The sequence below is a fragment of the Tremella mesenterica genome, assembly GCF_000271645.1.
Source record: "Tremella mesenterica DSM 1558 unplaced genomic scaffold TREMEscaffold_1, whole genome shotgun sequence".
NCBI classification, from domain to species: Eukaryota; Fungi; Basidiomycota; class Tremellomycetes; order Tremellales; family Tremellaceae; genus Tremella; species Tremella mesenterica.
In genome coordinates, this window is record NW_006711225.1 from 1,590,698 (window position 1) to 1,607,578 (window position 16,881).

The 16,881-nt window shown below is 50.0% G+C and overlaps 4 protein-coding genes across 4 annotated transcripts; 2 read left to right on the forward strand and 2 right to left on the reverse strand.

Annotated features, from left to right (window-relative positions):
• Positions 1-499: 499 nt before the first annotated feature.
• On the forward strand, positions 500-1,618 carry TREMEDRAFT_58488 (uncharacterized protein; the record flags this gene model as incomplete). The annotated part of the gene is made up of 2 exons (XM_007001227.1): positions 500-679; positions 725-1,618. 2 exons carry the CDS (start codon positions 500-502, stop codon positions 1,616-1,618), a joined length of 1,074 nt encoding a protein of 357 aa, XP_007001289.1.
• Positions 1,619-1,847: 229 nt separating this feature from the next.
• On the reverse strand, positions 1,848-4,088 carry TREMEDRAFT_25239 (uncharacterized protein; the record flags this gene model as incomplete). The annotated part of the gene is made up of 10 exons (XM_007000541.1): positions 1,848-2,198; positions 2,246-2,315; positions 2,359-2,542; positions 2,586-2,812; positions 2,869-3,076; positions 3,197-3,327; positions 3,510-3,577; positions 3,623-3,674; positions 3,828-3,857; positions 3,907-4,088. 10 exons carry the CDS (start codon positions 4,086-4,088, stop codon positions 1,848-1,850), a joined length of 1,503 nt encoding a protein of 500 aa, XP_007000603.1.
• A 1,117-nt stretch (positions 4,089-5,205) lies between these two features.
• On the forward strand, positions 5,206-13,581 carry TREMEDRAFT_58490 (uncharacterized protein; the record flags this gene model as incomplete). Its single annotated transcript, XM_007001228.1, has 12 exons — positions 5,206-5,787; positions 5,941-7,749; positions 7,812-7,968; positions 8,011-8,200; positions 8,244-8,464; positions 8,509-9,157; positions 9,209-10,710; positions 10,763-11,650; positions 11,694-13,252; positions 13,305-13,406; positions 13,457-13,476; positions 13,548-13,581. The coding sequence occupies 12 exons, from the start codon at positions 5,206-5,208 to the stop codon at positions 13,579-13,581; spliced, it is 7,713 nt and encodes a 2,570-aa protein (XP_007001290.1).
• Positions 13,582-13,922: 341 nt separating this feature from the next.
• On the reverse strand, positions 13,923-16,277 carry TREMEDRAFT_58491 (uncharacterized protein; the record flags this gene model as incomplete). The annotated part of the gene is made up of 2 exons (XM_007001229.1): positions 13,923-15,765; positions 15,808-16,277. 2 exons carry the CDS (start codon positions 16,275-16,277, stop codon positions 13,923-13,925), a joined length of 2,313 nt encoding a protein of 770 aa, XP_007001291.1.
• Between the last annotated feature and the right edge of the window lie 604 nt (positions 16,278-16,881).

A 16,881-nucleotide genomic window follows, 5' to 3' on the forward strand; every position in this document is an offset into this window, starting at 1 on the left:
AGCTGCGACGTCAGCTCAGATGACGATTGAAACGTATGATGCAATCTCACCTGATTATTGACCGAACGTTTGAGCTGCGTGTTGAAAGAGTGAGACAGTCAGTGAGGATGACAAGCTGATGATCTAGAACGGATCAAGAGATGGAATGATAGAGAAAGTAAGTTAAGAGAAAAGAGATTTGATTGTGGGGCCGAGTTGAGTGAAGAAACCAAAGTGGCAGTGTGGCACTAGGTTTTATTTCGCACGAATTCCTTGAAGCCAAGTGTGGTGCTTTCCCCTGCCAAGCTAACCTGATTCAACGCGACCTCCCGATCTCTACTCAGCTTGAATCACAGCATGCCTGTTTCACAGTGACATTTCTCAGCCTTGCCCCATAACAAGGGAGGAACTCATCACCATTTGACCCAGCCTCTGTACAATATCATATAAGTGTTAAACATCGGTTGATTTTTGTTCTTCACTAGTCAGACCTCATCACCTCCAAAATACCTTTCTAAAGATGTCACAACAAACAGACACATGCTCTTACTGTATGCTCACTATTGATCCCCCTTTACGTCGAAAATGCTGTGAAATTACTGCACCTACTAATTACTTTGCGGTCCATTCCGTTTGCGTGGATGATTTCCTTTCGATATGGCCTGAACATCGTTTGGATCAAGATCGGCCCACCGATATCGTAGGTTAGCACTCACCAATCACAGCTTTTGATACTGATGGTCAGCTCCCCACAACGTGTACCTGGGATCCTGCTCATTCTGTAGACCCTAAACAAGGGCATTATCTGGTCAATCAACAAGGATACCAACTCCCTTCCGTGCGAGCATACTGTTCTCTGAGAGAAGCAACCGGGGCCGCTCACCGTTTGGGCGGGAGTATCTTGAACCATTCAGACGCTGTTGATATGCTGCGTAAGCATGCTCAAGCCAGTCACCGTAGCTACATACAGGCCGTTGAAGCTGCCCAATCACCTCAACACTCTAGTTATGACCTCTCTGGTGTCACACAACAAATGAGTGCTTTGGACATTGGAAGTCAGACATCAGCGCAAGCTTTCAACACACCACAACACAACCTTGACTATACCCTGCAGTCAGGGTATCATAACCAAGCTGAGCCTCCCGATTATGACTGGAACGCTCAGCCTTCGGGCTCATCTGGGCAAGGAGGAAGTAGTGGAGCTCAATGGCATCAGCCTGTTCTGACTCAGGAGATCTCCAACAATCCACAAAGCAAAGGAAAGGGACGGAGCTCCAAGTCAGCCGTAGTGGGGAAGGCATTTGGTAGAGTAAAGGACAGAATCACCTCCTCTGTCTTCCCCAAGAAAGGCAAGAGTACACAGGTTACAACGGACCAAAGTCAAAGTAGCGCAAGGGCATTTCCTGACCCTCCTCAATTTGAGTATCAACCTTCATATGGAGGACCAGTTTATGAAGGCGAGGATCTCCCAAACACCGAGATGGGATGGACAGGCTATGGCAGTTCAATCCCGATGTCTCAGCAGATTATGTCGGGAGACTATGCTCCTGAAGAAGGAAGGATGTATGATCAGGATGCCGTCTCTCCAGGTGGATATGACCCCGATGGTTCTTACGATCCCAACGTCTCTCCAATATGATTGGGAAGCGGCCATAGGTTGGTTATTGCTTGCCGGAAGCTTTCTTGTGTATAGTCAGTCGTAGAGGGAATAATGCACGAGGTCTAGAAGTGAAACGATGAGGTGCAAAGGTACGTATCTTCACTGATAACCCTTGAGAATTGCATGATCTATATATGTATGGCAGCCAAGCAGGCCTCTCTACAATTGTTTCGAATGATTTTCTATAAACATCATTTCAACTCACGCTTTACAACTTCAACCTGAAGTCGGGATGGATATCCCCGACTACTCCTTCGTCGATGAGCCTCTGCCTCTCCTCGGGCGACATCTCCTCCCTCCTCTTGTTGACTCGCTTGAGATACCACGCCTTGATAAAAGTGAAGACGAGGGCGACACACATGAACGCCATGGAGATGGAATGACCGATGTGGTAGTTGGGTTTATCACGAGCCATGTAGATTTGTCCAGCGACGATACCTCCTGCGTTACCCATCATTTGTTGTGTCGCTATTCCGATAGAACGCTTGATTTGAGGGGCTTGGTTGATAATGAGCCATGTCATGTTACCTCCGTCTGCGACGTAGAGTCCACATCCGACCTGGTAGGTCAGTCATAAAGTCGGTCTGATGAAGGGAGATTACTTACCAAGAAAGTCATTGCGTACTTGACGTGATAGTGTCCATCTCCGACGCCGATCAGAACGGCGTATCCGATGCTTGCTAGTCAACAAAGGAAATAGGCAGATGAAAGAAACGTACATGTTGACGATAGCGGCTGGGATGATAAACCTATGTCGGTTCTCAAAGTGATCCATACCGAAAGCACAGATGACGTAGACGACGGCGGCAGCCGCATAGACAGGGACGGTGAGAAGTTGTGCGCGAACTCCGGTGAACCCTTTGCCGAGACCGCTGATGATGACGGGGAGGAAAGTAGAGAAGCCTGAATGTTAGTCATATTATCAGGAAAAGAGAATTGAACCTACCGTAGAGACAGACGTCGACGCTGAATTGTATCGCAGCTGATAGGTAGATCTTCGGATCCTTGAAAGCTTTGGTGAAGTCAATCTTCTGGATCTTGGCGTGACCCATGTAGGCGGCACGTTGAGCGTCGCGCTTTTTGATAACAGCTTTTTCCTCTTCGTTGAAGAAGTATGCAGTTGCAGCGTTGTTGGGTAGGAAGATGAAGACGATGATGGCCACGGCAAAGGAACTGGAGGTCAGTCGAGCCAGCCAACGTACGTGCGTGCGTATCACAGTGGGACTCACATGACAGCCTCCATGAGGTAGATCCAACGCCAGCCACGTCTCCCCTGCACGCCGTCCATCTTGAGGAAGCCAGAGGCGAAGAGACCGCCGACCGCACCCGAGAGCATGAGGGATAGGAACAAAATAGCAAATCTTCGGGACTGTTCTCGACGTTTGTACATCCCAGACCTTGTTTTGTCAGTCCCAGGACGCCAGGAACACGCAGACACTCACAGGTAGATATTCAGATAGGGGAACAATTTGTCAGTCCCAGGACGGCAGAGACAAGCAGAGACTCACCAATCCTGTGTTGTCAGTCCCAGGACGGCAGAAACACGCAGAAACTCACCAGCCTCGCATAGCCCTATCATGAGGCGGGTAACAATGAGGCCTGCATAGTTGGTCATGAAGCCAGATCCGACCATGACAAACGCCCAAACTGGGTCGTTAGTTACTTTGTGCGAGTCGAAAAAGAGCACACTCACTGCACATGACACCAGGCATCATGAATCTAGCGGGAAATTGACGACAGAGCATAGTCCTACTGGTCAGTTGCAAGAATTGCATGGAGATAGAGAAGAGTGGGATAAACTGCCACACGCGCCACGGAAGCAAAAACCGCCACACCCGCGGGTCACACTCAAGTAGTAAGATAGACTCACACTGGGATCTCTGCGCATACATAGGTCACGTAGTAGATGGAAACGGCGACGTTGAGTTGGTTCCCAGTCTGTCAGGTCAGCGGGGACAAGAGTCGCTGAGTGGCTGTACCTACCAGGTGAAGATCTGTGCTCATACCGGCAGCGGCGGCATTTCCGATGTTGGATCTGGTCGTAAGCATCTTCCAAAACTCATTATTGTCACGGCTTCCATCCCCCTAACACCCCTCTGGATTGCTGACTTGATACACCACACGCGTACAACCGATGGGATGGCATGTCCGGGCCGCTTATGATAATGGGCGCCAGGGAGAGACGTACCTGTCCAAAGCACATATAATATAGATGACACTGCACAAGTCAGCCAGGGCATGAACACCTGTGGATTGTGGATACGTACAGGATGAGAGGAGCAATGTGTATGTCAAATTTCCTAACGATCTTGGCTTCGACTTTGGGGTCGATATACAGCTCGTCTCCAGGAAGGTAATCTCGTTCACCATCTAAAGTAGCATTGGTGTCGACCGGGTTATAGACGACGTCGGCGGGTACAGCCTCTTTTTCTGAAAAACTTTCGCTCATCGTGCCAAGTCTAGTCGATGAGACCAAATGTCGAGGTGTGGAGAAAGTATGAGAGGACGATGGCGACAGTCCATGCTATTTCAATCATGTACTTGGTGGAAGGGGCGTTCGTGTCAGACAAGGACCGTGGAAGTTGCATTCACTATCCACAGTTCAGCAGGAAGATTGAGAAGATAAGCGACCGGCGATCGGCAGGCGGAACGACGGAACACATTTCCTGTCGGATCATTGGTCAATTTCAAGTCACTGCGCGGCCGCCGCCCTTTGAGTCAATGTCTCACGTGGTGTCGATTCATGTCGCCATTTGTGGTGAACATTGTGTGAGTGACATAGTCGAAAGTCGGAGGGAGGGCGTTGATCTTCGCGCTCTATGCGGATCCGTGGATGGTTCCTTGTTGATGGTCAAACATCATCAATTGATCAGCCGTCAATCAGAAACGGCTGCTAGTTCGGGCCCTACTCTACAGTTCCTGCGGGCGCGGCCAGAGCCCACCCGGGGGTCCGGACTGTACCGGAGTTGAACCCCTTATCTCTCGCACCTTCCCCAACTTGAGCTTCACCGCTCTCTCGGAATTGGCAACCACTAGCAAAACCAATTATGTTGAAATTCCGGGACCCATTTCAGAACTTCCGGAGACTCAGCCGCCCACTACTGGACTTAAGGGTCCAGTGACTAAACTCGACAGTGTGTTCCCTGACTCCCCGGTCGGATTCTCAGACCGCGCCTCCCAATATCCAACTCAGGTACGGGTTACTATACTTTGTAGCCCGTTTGCCACATTCATTGACCGAAATAGCTTCCGAGATCCCAGAGACCAAATTAGACAGTGGGTTGGTAGACTTAAAACTGGTATTTATTTGACAGCAAATTCCACACCACTATTGACCATAGCATGACTGAACCTACTCCATTCGGGCTTCTCAAGCTTGGTCGACAGACGGTCATCACGTTCGGGGCAGTGGGAATCAGCATTGCAGCACGTCAGCCAGTCACATCAGCACGGGCCACAAGCATGTGTTTCATCAGTTCTGATCCCATCAGACCGGGGTCTATTATGCCGGCCTACCATAGATATGCTCTCTTACTCACTATCTTACTGATCTTCAATCTCTTCCTATGCCGCCCTTCCAACCCCGTGACCCGCCTACAGGAGTCGTTCCGGCGACAGTCATACTTCGCAAGATCAACCCAAGAAAACGGGGTCGACCTAAGAAGATGCCGCTTGGCCACTCCTCTCAGTCCTCCCGAGTTGAGGGGCAATCACAGCAGTCTGAACAGCTACTCGTCACACCCGTCCAGCAGACAGGTAAACGTGGCGCCCCCGACAGTGGAAGACCGGCGAAGAAGCGTAAAGTTCCACTGGGCGCATCATCCACCGGAAACCTGCTTGCGCCTGAACCAGGAGTCAGTTCACTTCATCACCAACCAGCTGCCGAAGACATGACATCACCTCCTGACTCAAATATCCCCTCACCTCCGCATTCACCTAACTCCCAACCTGATTTGAGCTCTGGTTCACGACGTCCGAATTTCCGCCCTCCCGAACATGTAGATTATGAAGACTGGGTTGCCCGTTATCATGACACCCCAGACCTTCGTCTTGTTAGCGACCTTACGGGATACTGGCCGCGTGATGTGGACGATGTGGAAGAGACGTTGGAACCTCTCCAAGAAGCCGCCAAGACTGCCCGTTTGCATGTTAGCGACAACTTCCTTCGATCTACGCGCATCAACCTGAAAGCCGAGAATGGATATGAGAGAAGGCAGCAGAAAGTGAAAGATCTGGCTCGTTTTTTTGAGCAGCTAGTGAATGTCTTTCTTTCATGAATTATAGCTTTGCTGACGCTGAAGCCTCACGACTACAATCTCGACCGTCACACCATATACAAAGGGGCAAAAATCGATTGGACTGACGGTCCTGGGCTTCATCCAAGTGACGTTCGGGCTCGGCGAATGGACATTTCTATAAATGAAAAGGACTTCCGCACTCATCCAGATCGTCTCATTTGGCGAGTGGTGTTCTCCTGCAATGGTGCATGTGCAACGTCTTTTGGAACAACAGGCGTCCCATCTGTTCCGTCTTTATCGACTCATGACCATACTGCCGACGAATTGTACGCTTTCGCTAAAGCCGCATCTAAGCGTCGCTCGGTGAGAGTAGAAGCAATGAAGAAAACCCAACCCACGCTACCTAATCCGATCGAAGCGGCTTCCGAACCAGATGACAGCCAGTCTCACGGGATGGAGTGGGGAGGGGCAGGTCCTCTTCCTGTCTCTGAGAACCGTTCGAAGCGCACAAATCGTTCACGTAAATCTTGGTCGACTGTCTCTCAGAACAGGCGAAAACCACCTGGAGACCACAAAGAGACATTATCCCCGAAAATCTCTCAAACCACCCCCCGGCAGTCCACAATCAGAGAAAAGGTCCTTGGTCCTGGTGTTCCGACCTCCAAATCCTCAAAGCAGACAAACACCGATGAGCAACTGCGAGAGCCTGAAGATTCACATATATCCAATGTGAACGACCGTGAAGCTCATTCGGACTGGTTCACCTTTGTTCCGGATGGCGTTGAACAAATTACAAATCCGGTGAAACCAGCTGAATGGTCACACGGACATGACGACAAGGACCCAACAAGCACCACTAGTGAATCCGGAATCAAACATCAACGTGACATCAACCAAACTATAGTTGATGGTGCACAGCAGCCCAAGCCAACAAGCGTCAGTCAAGCCAAACAAGCGTTTCAGTGGGAAGGAAGGATGGCAGGAGAAGTCAGCTCAGATGAAGATGACAGTGGCTCAGACGAGGGTGACGGAGGGACTGATGACGGATCAGCCGACCCAGGGAGTGATACAAAACAGGAGCACAAACACCCAGGGGAGCGACCAGGAACTTCGACTAATGTCAGAGATGTCAGAGACAATATATATGAAGACAAGCATGATAGTGCAAATGAAGAAGTAGGAAGAAGGGATGAGACTGAGGACAAAGACAAGAACAATGATGCAGACGACAATGATGACGACAATGAAGATGACCATGAAGAAGACGATGAGAACAACGATGAAGACGACGATGAAGACGAAGGTGAAGAAGATGTTGAAGAAGATGGTGAAGAAGATGGTGAAGACGAAGGTGAAGACGAAGGTGAAGACGAAGGTGAGGATGAAGGTGAAGACGAAGGTGAAGACGAAGTTGAAGACGAAGGTGAAGACGAAGGTGCAGACAGAGGTGAAGACGACCGTGAAGACGAAGGTGAAGACGAAGGTGAAGCAGATGGTGAAGACAATGGCAAAAATGAGGATGAAGACGACGAGGAAGATAGTGAAGATCAAGAACAAGATGAAGAAGAAGAAGAAGAAGATGATGATGATGAAAATCATGATGATCGCAAAGACAATGTCAACGACAGTGACAATGACGAAGCCAGCAGGAGCCACAACAATCAGGACACTGAAAATGGCACCCGAGGCAATGGAGGTGAGCATGATGGGAACGAAGACACCGAAGAGGACGCAGACATGGAGAATGAATCACCCAGTCTTAAGAAGGGAGGAGATAGAAGGAAAGATTTTCCGACGGCTAAAAAGAGTGACAAAAATCAGCTTGTTCATCCGAAAAGCAGAAGGAAGCGTCATTGTGATGCTTTTGTAATTGTTCGTGAAACTCCTGGTCTTCAGCCGTCCATAGCTAAACTCAGGTCGAAATGACTGCCAAGCAATGCCGCGAGGGAATGTGCACGATAATTATGAAATCTGAGGATTTTCATCCGCCGGTCTCAAACCTGACGGACCTCAGAATATCTCCATATCTACGTCGTCTACTCCACGAGGCTGCAATGGGATTCGGTATGACCACCAGTAGACTCCAGGACTGTCAGTCATCTTTAACATTGTCTGTTGTGACTAATCTTATAGGGTATTCCCGCTTCGTACTTACCACGGATAGCCACGCAAAATGGATACAGAAAGTGTGTCCACACCGTTCTGCGCGGTACAAAGACTTCAAGCAAGCTGTAGAAACTGCCAGTCAAGCGGCCAAAGTTCACGCCAGCCCACTGGCAGGTATGACCATATTGGCAAGCAGACACCCAGAGGCGTTCATTGCGTCAGTATCCATATTCATATCTGATACTGTGATGACCCTTCAGTTCTGAATTCCCATCCCTTCTGGGTGATGAAGCGATTCTTCGGGTTGAAAAGGGATCACGCTTCCAATGTGTTATCGCACCGCCTGCTGCTAGAGTGGCGGCGATACTTCAAGTGTTTGCCAAGGGAATGTATATGGACTCGTCATGGAGAAACAAAAACTCCTTCAAGTGTCCATTGACCATGCTGGTCACTGTCAACCAGTATCATCGTATGATTCCTCGTGAGTAATCAGTCTCTCCTCTCACACTATGCTGAGTAACATAGTTGCTGCTATGATATCCAACTTTGCAGATCACAAGGCATATGAATTTCTCTTGGCCTCGTTCAACAAGGCAGTTCGTCAAACGGCTCAAGATATCCTGAGCGGTCAATTCAAAACGAAGGTTCCCGGGGTTTCCCAGCGCGAATTACGCCGGGCCTGTCAAGCCGTTGCTCAAGATGGATTGACTCCTCGGTTCATGATGATCGATGGTTGTGATGCCGAGCGCAATGCAATCCAGACCGTCTACCCGGGAGTGGCTCTCCGAGTCTGCCAGTTCCACATGATGCAAGCCTGTCGATCCAAGATACGGCGTATATTTGGACGTAGCAATCGCGCAGAAATCATAACCTCAGGAATATTGGATGCCATTCGAGAGTGTCAACGGTGCGACGATGAAGAACACTGGGAGCGATCGTATGAAGAGCTGGAAGCAGAGGTCAATCGTTTGGCGGCTGATGAGGGAGAAGCCTGGGAGGTGTTGAAGGAGTACCTCGACCGTGAATGGTTCAGTGATCGGTGGCGCAACTTTGTTGTGGACTATGGTATGCCCTCTCATATCACTAGAGATGGTCCGTGGTCCACAAACAATTACTCAGAGGCCGGGTTCCGAACGTTTGATCGGGTCTTCCTTGGTTGTCGTTCAAACAAAAGGTGAGTGTAGTCAAAACCTGCAAACGTCACAGTCCAGCTGAAGTGATGCAGACTAGACCGATTAGTCGCAATTATCATCAACGCATATTTCCCTTTCTACTCCAATACCCCACCTGACAAGCCCAGAGCAGATCCCCATTTGCAACGTCATCTCTTTGGTGGACTTCACCTTTGGGAGACGGATACCATCCATCCTTGTCCTATGGCTCTGGTTCCGGAAGCTCATCGAGTTCTCTTTGACCCCACGACTACTGTTTACGCTGTTCTTTCACCTCGCCGTCTGTCAGAGACAACCTCCTCTCACTTCTGCGGCAGAAAATCCAAAAGTGGACGAGAAGTCTGCACCTGCCGCTATCCAGTACTATCAGGGAAGCGCTGCAACCATCTATGGGCCATGAGCACTTATGAGCTGTGTGGACCCGTATCTTCTTTTGAAGAGAACGCTGCCTTAGTGGAGGACTATTTACGGGAGCGACCTGACTTGTTGGATCTTGGTCAGGTAACTGCTGAGGATGAGGATCCTTACAAGCAAGACCGGCTTGACTTCGAGAAGTACTGGACCGAAGACGTTGCAGAGCTATCCAATCTGTCTGTTATCAACCTCCAGCCTGAGCCACCATCCCCGTCCAAGAGAAAAGACAGACAAGCTTCAGTGGACGGGCCGGACCAAGCTTCATCGTCGATGCCATCTTCACCTGTGCGATCACGACGAGAAATAACTCCGATAGGAAGGCGCTATCAATCTCGTGTCACCTGGGAGAAACCGGAGTATCGAACAGAACAGGGGTATGATGACACACGTTATACTACCGCAATCCCAAGCAATTCGAATCACAATACCACCAGTCACACGAGCAGAAACCCCAGCGCCGCACCCAGACAGCCTTCTATACATACCAATCAAGCCGGCGAGTCTCCCAGTTCCCCTAGTGGCCCCGAATGGCCCTCGAATGGCCCCGAATGGCCCTCGAATGAGTCCGAATGGCCCGTCAATGCTGCCGAATGGGAATCAAATGCGCCCGAATGGAAATCAAATGCGCCCGAATGGGCATCAAATGTTCCCGAATGGTCATCTGATGCTCCCGAATGGCATCCCAAACAGCTAGACCTGCCAAAAACCTCTCACATCCCAAAATCCACTCGTACCTACACCTCACAGTCTTCGCCAAAGTCATCTGTTCCAACACCACAGGCGCCCGCCAAGGACCAAGGCTGGTTTCAATACCCTTCAGGACGGCCACGAAAGAATGTGCCACTTAATCCGTCTCGCAAGTCTGGCCCAAAACCCACTCCAAGCTCATTACGGATTTCTGAGAAGGTTCGAGACTCGTTGTCTCCGCCAACTGGTGCTCTCAACACCGGAAATGATTGTTACGGGATTTCCCTATTCCAGATTCTTATCAGGCTTGCCAAATGGATGGAGATTCTTGAATATGTGGCACCAATTGGATTAACTCCAGCAGATCCAGTCACACAGCTTCTCAGGCTCTTTATTGAGTCCTTGAAGAAGTCAGAACCTTCCTCGTTCCCACACCTGCGCCAAATTCTGAAAGGTATGCACTTACTTCATATGACTTGAAAGGAGCACCAAGTTGATGTTTGTAGCCCAGGGCCTCGTGGACCACGAAGCATCACAGCAAGATCCTCATGAAGTATTCACGAGATTGACGTATTACTTGGATAATCAATTTCATACCAGCCTCTTCAGTCGCCTCTTTCAATTTGAAGTCGCCAGTAATGTGAAATGCCCCTCTTGTGGCCATTCTTCGGTAACTCAAACCGATACCGCATTGCATCATTCACTCTTCATATTTCCTGGGGCGACCCCTGCCACCACTACCCCTGACCTGGCTTCTATGATAGACTCAGCTTTGCAGCGAGTGTCATCCGGAAGGCAACATACCTGTCCCCGTGCTCCTTGTGGACACGTTTTTCACGCCAAATCCGTTTCAAAGATCTCTTACACTGGTCCTTACATGTGTATACATGTCAACTGGAACGCAGAGACGGTCAGTGGACAAGTAGCAGTCATAAAGAGACTGCATTTCGATATACCTCGAACTACAACCCTACCTATCACTGCCGCTGATCCCAACGTGTCAGATGCACAATGGCAACTGGCAGGAATCGTATGCCGCATTGGTGGAACTATGGATGGAGGGCATTACGTGACCATTGCTCCTGGAGTAGACACTGAGTGGTGGCTTTTGGACGATGAGCGGGTGTCTTACTGTGCGTCTCCGGGAATGGAGGCCTTTCGAGCTGGAAGGTATCCAACAATGATCTTCTATCAACTGTCAAAGGTCTTGGGAGACGAAGGTCCTAAATACATTGTCCCGGACCCTGTGGACCGAAACCAAGATCAACCTGCGAAGGCACACCCAGCAATGATCCATGCTCCATCCGTGCCATTCAAACCAACATCACTCAAGGCAATTCTCAATGATACTTCAGAACCTGGTATTCTATCCATGCCGCATAGTGTCCCTCCAGGTATGTCATTCATGATAGCTGTAGCTCTCTGCTAATGTGGTAGCTGAGCAAACTATCACTGTCTACTCTGACCCCATCGGAGATCACCATCAGGCATTGCCGTCCAATACCAGTCGTCAGACAGACACGGTCAGAAGTACTGCAGTGGTGCGCCCAGCTCCTGTCACATCATCACAACTGCCTGTCAAGACACCATCTTTTACAACGACGCCTTCCTCTATCAAATCTGAGGCACCTCAGGCTAGGGCTGTTCCAGCAGCCCTGTCTGAAAACCCTCTTTCGCAGGTGTCGCCGATTGTCGTGAAGACAATCGATGGACAAAAACACATGTCAAACACAGGGTCTGATCCTATCAGCCCTTCCGCTGTAGGTTTCATGGATCTGCTCGGGTCTGAGCAAGCTACTGGTATCCGACCACAGCCAGTCATCAAGCTAGAAGCTTCTTCCTCTGTTGGCATACCGGAAAGTGCCCATCCTCCCCTTGCCGTACCCGATTCAGAGGTGAATGTCGATTTACTCAACTTCCTTTTTGGTACAGCGCAGGAAGACCCCTTCACGGGGAAAAGCGCAGAGTCAGCAGTGGAAGAAAAAATAGTTGATGTCACTACAAATGAGGTCACAACCACGGCTCAATCCCACCACGCACAAATTACTCCTGTCACCAGTGTCACAGATCAGTCGTTCAATGACCCACCAGGCAATGCAGCTACCATTGCCTCCGAATACGCAAGTCCTTTCGGACCAGACTGGTACACTATTGTGCCATTAGGCGCAGATCACATGTCTGGCACCAATGATGGGTTCAATAGCTATAACAACAATTTGGAATCCCAGCCTCTGTCCTTTGTACCGGACTCACATGACAACACGTTAACAACTCCTGGAGACCTCTTAGGAAACACAAGAGACACTGTATGGTCTTTGCCGGATACTGAAGCTATTTCGACAACCCGTGATCCCCACGCAGGAGTTCCAATAGATCAACTGACCGATGATCAGCTCGTAGACAAGGCTTTGGCAAGATATGCTTCATTGAAATGGGATGTTCCAGACAACAAAGCCCGTGACATCAACTGCATAATCATGGCTGTGAACAAGTTTTCCGAATGGATGCCACCACCGCTGTCCAGAAATTTCTTCATACGACTCATGAAGCGACTCCATGAGAAGCCAGAACGTCCAGGGATCATAGACCAGATGATTAGAACAGAGAATCCTGCGGTCCAGGTGTCGAGTCCCACTTTCTCTGGGTTAAGATCTCGGGAGCAGTGGTGGAATAACTTCTGGATGGACGCAGTCTGTTTGGCTGCTCAAGACCGGGTCAAGCGGAAGTATCCTGATGCTCCACGCACGGCGGTCGCCATTGTACCCGGTCTCTTCTCATGGAAAAGGAAGGATGGCGAGATGGTGCCAAACCTGGATACGAAAATGTCTCTTCCTGGCTTAGGCAAGAACTCTTCCTGGCGGACCCGGACCAATGTGGCCATTGTTTCCACAAGTTGGAACACCCATTTTGCTACTGTTGTCATCTTTGGTCCCCAAAAGCTGATGATAATCTTTGACAGCGCTGGAGGTGGTCATGATTGCCAGGAGTTGAAATCAGTAAGTAGACACAATTCTTTGCAGAGGTTATCACCCTGCTGACTTCACACAGAAATGGCGGACAATGCTGAGAGACCGTATGACCTGGGAGCGCAACAGAGGCTGGGTCGATGATGAGGCCAATGAGGACTGGATCTTTGCTCCAAATACGCCTGTAAGTTCCACCGAAAACAGTTTATATAGATAATCATCTAATATCACCAGAAATTGCGAGAGGGTCTTGAGTGGGTGAATCAAAGCGACGCATACAATTGCGGCCCGTTATCGACTGCGGCGGCTATCATGATTGTGCAAGGTATTCGACCGTGCGCTTCCAATCTGGGTCTTAGTCAGAATTCATACACTGTCAGTGAAGCCATTCTGTTGCGGGATTCGATTGTGATGGTTTTTTTGTCGGAGAACTTGGGATGGACGTTCCAAAATTGGAATGGACGATCAACTCCTACACCGTGGATGATCGATCCTATTGTGATCAAAGAGTTTACCGCGTGGAACAAGGCTTTTGAACGGCGGATGGCAGGGGAAACAGAATCTTAGGTATAATAATCGATTTGAGGCCATATAAGAGATTCATAATTGATCATCCAGTACCGACGGGTATATCTTGGGCATGTATGTACATTATGAGTCACACCGATCAAACAAACCAACAAATGTCCTGACAATCACTTTACACATCCAGTGTGGAGGGAGGTATAGTCTGGGTCATAGACTCAGCTTCCTGCTCACCCGTCTGAACTGAATCTCCCGTGCCGATGGGCAAAATCTGCTCTCCTTCCTTGCCTGCATCTCCAACATTTGAGGTCGTATTGTCCACTTGGGGTAAGTCGGACTGTGCTTCGTCAGCCGTGGGAACCAGGGGTATGGCTGTAATTGGAGGGGTAGCAGTTGTGACGGTCGCAATGGGAACTGATGGCGAGATGCATTGCTTGTTCGAAGAGGAGTGGGGTGGAAGACTGGTTGACGGAGTATCTGCAGGTGAATGGGTAGAATGTTCTCGAATCAAAGCCGTGGGAGAAGCTTGGGTCGGCGCGATCTTAAATCCCTCGAGTTTGGTATTCGCACTGAGCAACTGAGCGTGCAAAGACGCAACAGTTACCTGTGATTCCTCCAGCTGCTTGCTAAGCTGCATTACTTCTCCCTCGGCATCATCCATTGCAGCTTCTGCTTGCTGCTGACCTGTCTGAGCATCTACTTTCTCCCTCAAGGCTTGATTCGTCACTTCAACCAGCTCATCAGCTCGAAGACGAGCAGTATCACGTTCCATCAACGCCTTCTCGCGTTCCATGACCGCCTCCTCAATCCGCTGTTCAATAGCTGCCTGTTCCCGTTGAAGGCGTTCATACTGAGTCTGAAGGAAATCGAGCTTGCTGGAAAGGCTCTTCACTTCTTCAGTCTTCTTACTGACTAATTGAGAAGAGTGAATAAGTCGAATGTCCAACGTACGGTGACTCTGACGCAGTTTGTCCCTCTCTGCACGAACAACTTCAATGGCTGCTCGATCACGCTGAGCCTCCCCTGCAATCTCTTCGCAGAACTCGAACAATCTGTTGAACGATGAGATGGATCGTTCTTGAGTCTCCGTGGCTACTTGGAGTTGGTGGCGAGCAGTTTTCACTGCAGCGGAGAAAGGCTCTTCAGCCTCAGCACGTAGCGCTGCCAGAGTCGATGACCGGGTAGTTGGTTGAACGACGATCTCGGCGGCAGCAGACTCATTTGAATCTGTCTGTGGGGATGATTGTGGAACAAGCACAGGCGGATTCTGCGAAGCAAAAGAGGTAGGCAGGGGTGACTGCGATGGATGTGGTGGCTGTGATTGTGGTTGTGCTGGCGCTTGCTGCTGAGATGGTGGTGGTGGCGGAGGGGGTGGTAACGGGGGAAGTAAAGGTGCTTCGAATGGTTTCGAGGTTGACAGGTGGGTCTGAGGTTCTGCGGAGCGAGCTTTCAGTCGGTACTGGCGCCAAAGACGAAGTTTGGGCGGATCCTGCGCGGGTTCAGCTGGAGGATCTGCGAATGGAGCCTGGGTTTCTGGAAGTGTGACAGCAGAGACTTCATCTGACAGTGGGAGTGACAATGGGAGAGATGCTTCAGGGGCATGATGTGGCGGTGAAGGGTCATTGGCGAGAACATTTGTGTCGGAAATGTCGGCCAAGGGTAAAGTGGAATTACCACGGGACGGTCGCTTGGGCGTTGGCGACTCTAGCCCAGCTTCGGTAGAGGTGCGAGTTCGGATGATGATACGGTCCACCGGTGGATTGTGGGAACGAGATGCTGACTCGGTAGCGGGTGCTACCTTGGTAGTGGCAGCCGAGGAGTTCAATTTGGACAGGAAAGATGGGTCGATCGGTTTGATAGCAAGGGATTTGAGTTCGCAATGTGAGTCGACTTGGGAATAACAAGACCAGCAGGTAAGAGGCTGCAAGACACCAGTCTTCCCGAACTCCCAGCGCCAGAGAAGAGTGGGATAGTGGCGCTTCTGTTCTGCGGTTTTGCAAGTAATGTTTTCCATCCTGCTGGAGTGAGCATGGGTATGGACTACAATATGAAAGACTCACGTGTACATGAAAGCAGGGAGACATGGTCTATGACAAATAGTGTTGGTCTTCCCGTCAACAATACACACCGGGCCACGGCTTTTGACGGGAGCAAGCTTCTCCGGTATCCACCTTGTAAGGCCAAACTTCTCGGCGACAGTGGGAAAGTATTCAACAGGACAATGTTCGTAATCCTGGATAGAATTCTCGATCTGGAGTTCTATGCGACGAAGGATCTTCTTTGAGGAGAAAACTGGATCGGTTGCTCGATCACGGGTCTTCCATTCCTCGGCCAGGAGCGCATATGGATTGGTCTTAGACAGTTGTTCGTTTTTCTGAGACACCGGAGGCAGAGGGGGCGGAAGGGGCGGAAGGGGCGGGGGAAGAGAGACAGTAGAAGGCGAGGTACTTGGAATGCGACTTTGAGATCGCGTGGGGGTTCTTCGACCGGTGGGTTTCCCCTTTGCGGGTGTCCCTGAGCGAGGCGGCATGAGGAGATGGAAAAGTGAAAATGGTGCAGCGGCAGAGAAGATGATAGAGAGGATGATAGACAAGACGATGGAGAGTACAATGAAGAATGAGGTGAAGTACCAAACGAAGAGTAGTTATCATGCTGGTGTTGACGTGTAGGGGGAACATCAAAGGAGGTCCGTGGTGGTGTGTCATGTTGATGGTCATCAGTGATCTGTCCCTGTGCTAGCTACCTTCCCGGGAATCTTGGGGCTTCTGATACACTGATTTGTCTAAGACTCGAATGAGCTCCCGAGTACCTCAGGACGTCCGAACAACCCCGAACGGTTGTCAGAATGACATACAGAGACCGAGGGGAAGGTTGGAAAGAGCTTGGGGCAGATTGTAGCTATTAGCAAAGAAAACGGGGAGGCCAAGAGTGTAAACCGTGAGCACAATCTGAAAACCGAAAGCTCACAGAGAAAAAGCACTGTCAACGAGGCAAAAGGGAGGTACGGACTAACAAACAACACCCTTAGGGAAAATGCGGAATCCTAAGGGAGCAACAGGATGCCCAAGGGAGCAAGAGGGGACCCTGGAGGAGAAAATGGGACACCTAAATAGGGAAAGGGGAGAAGTTCCGAA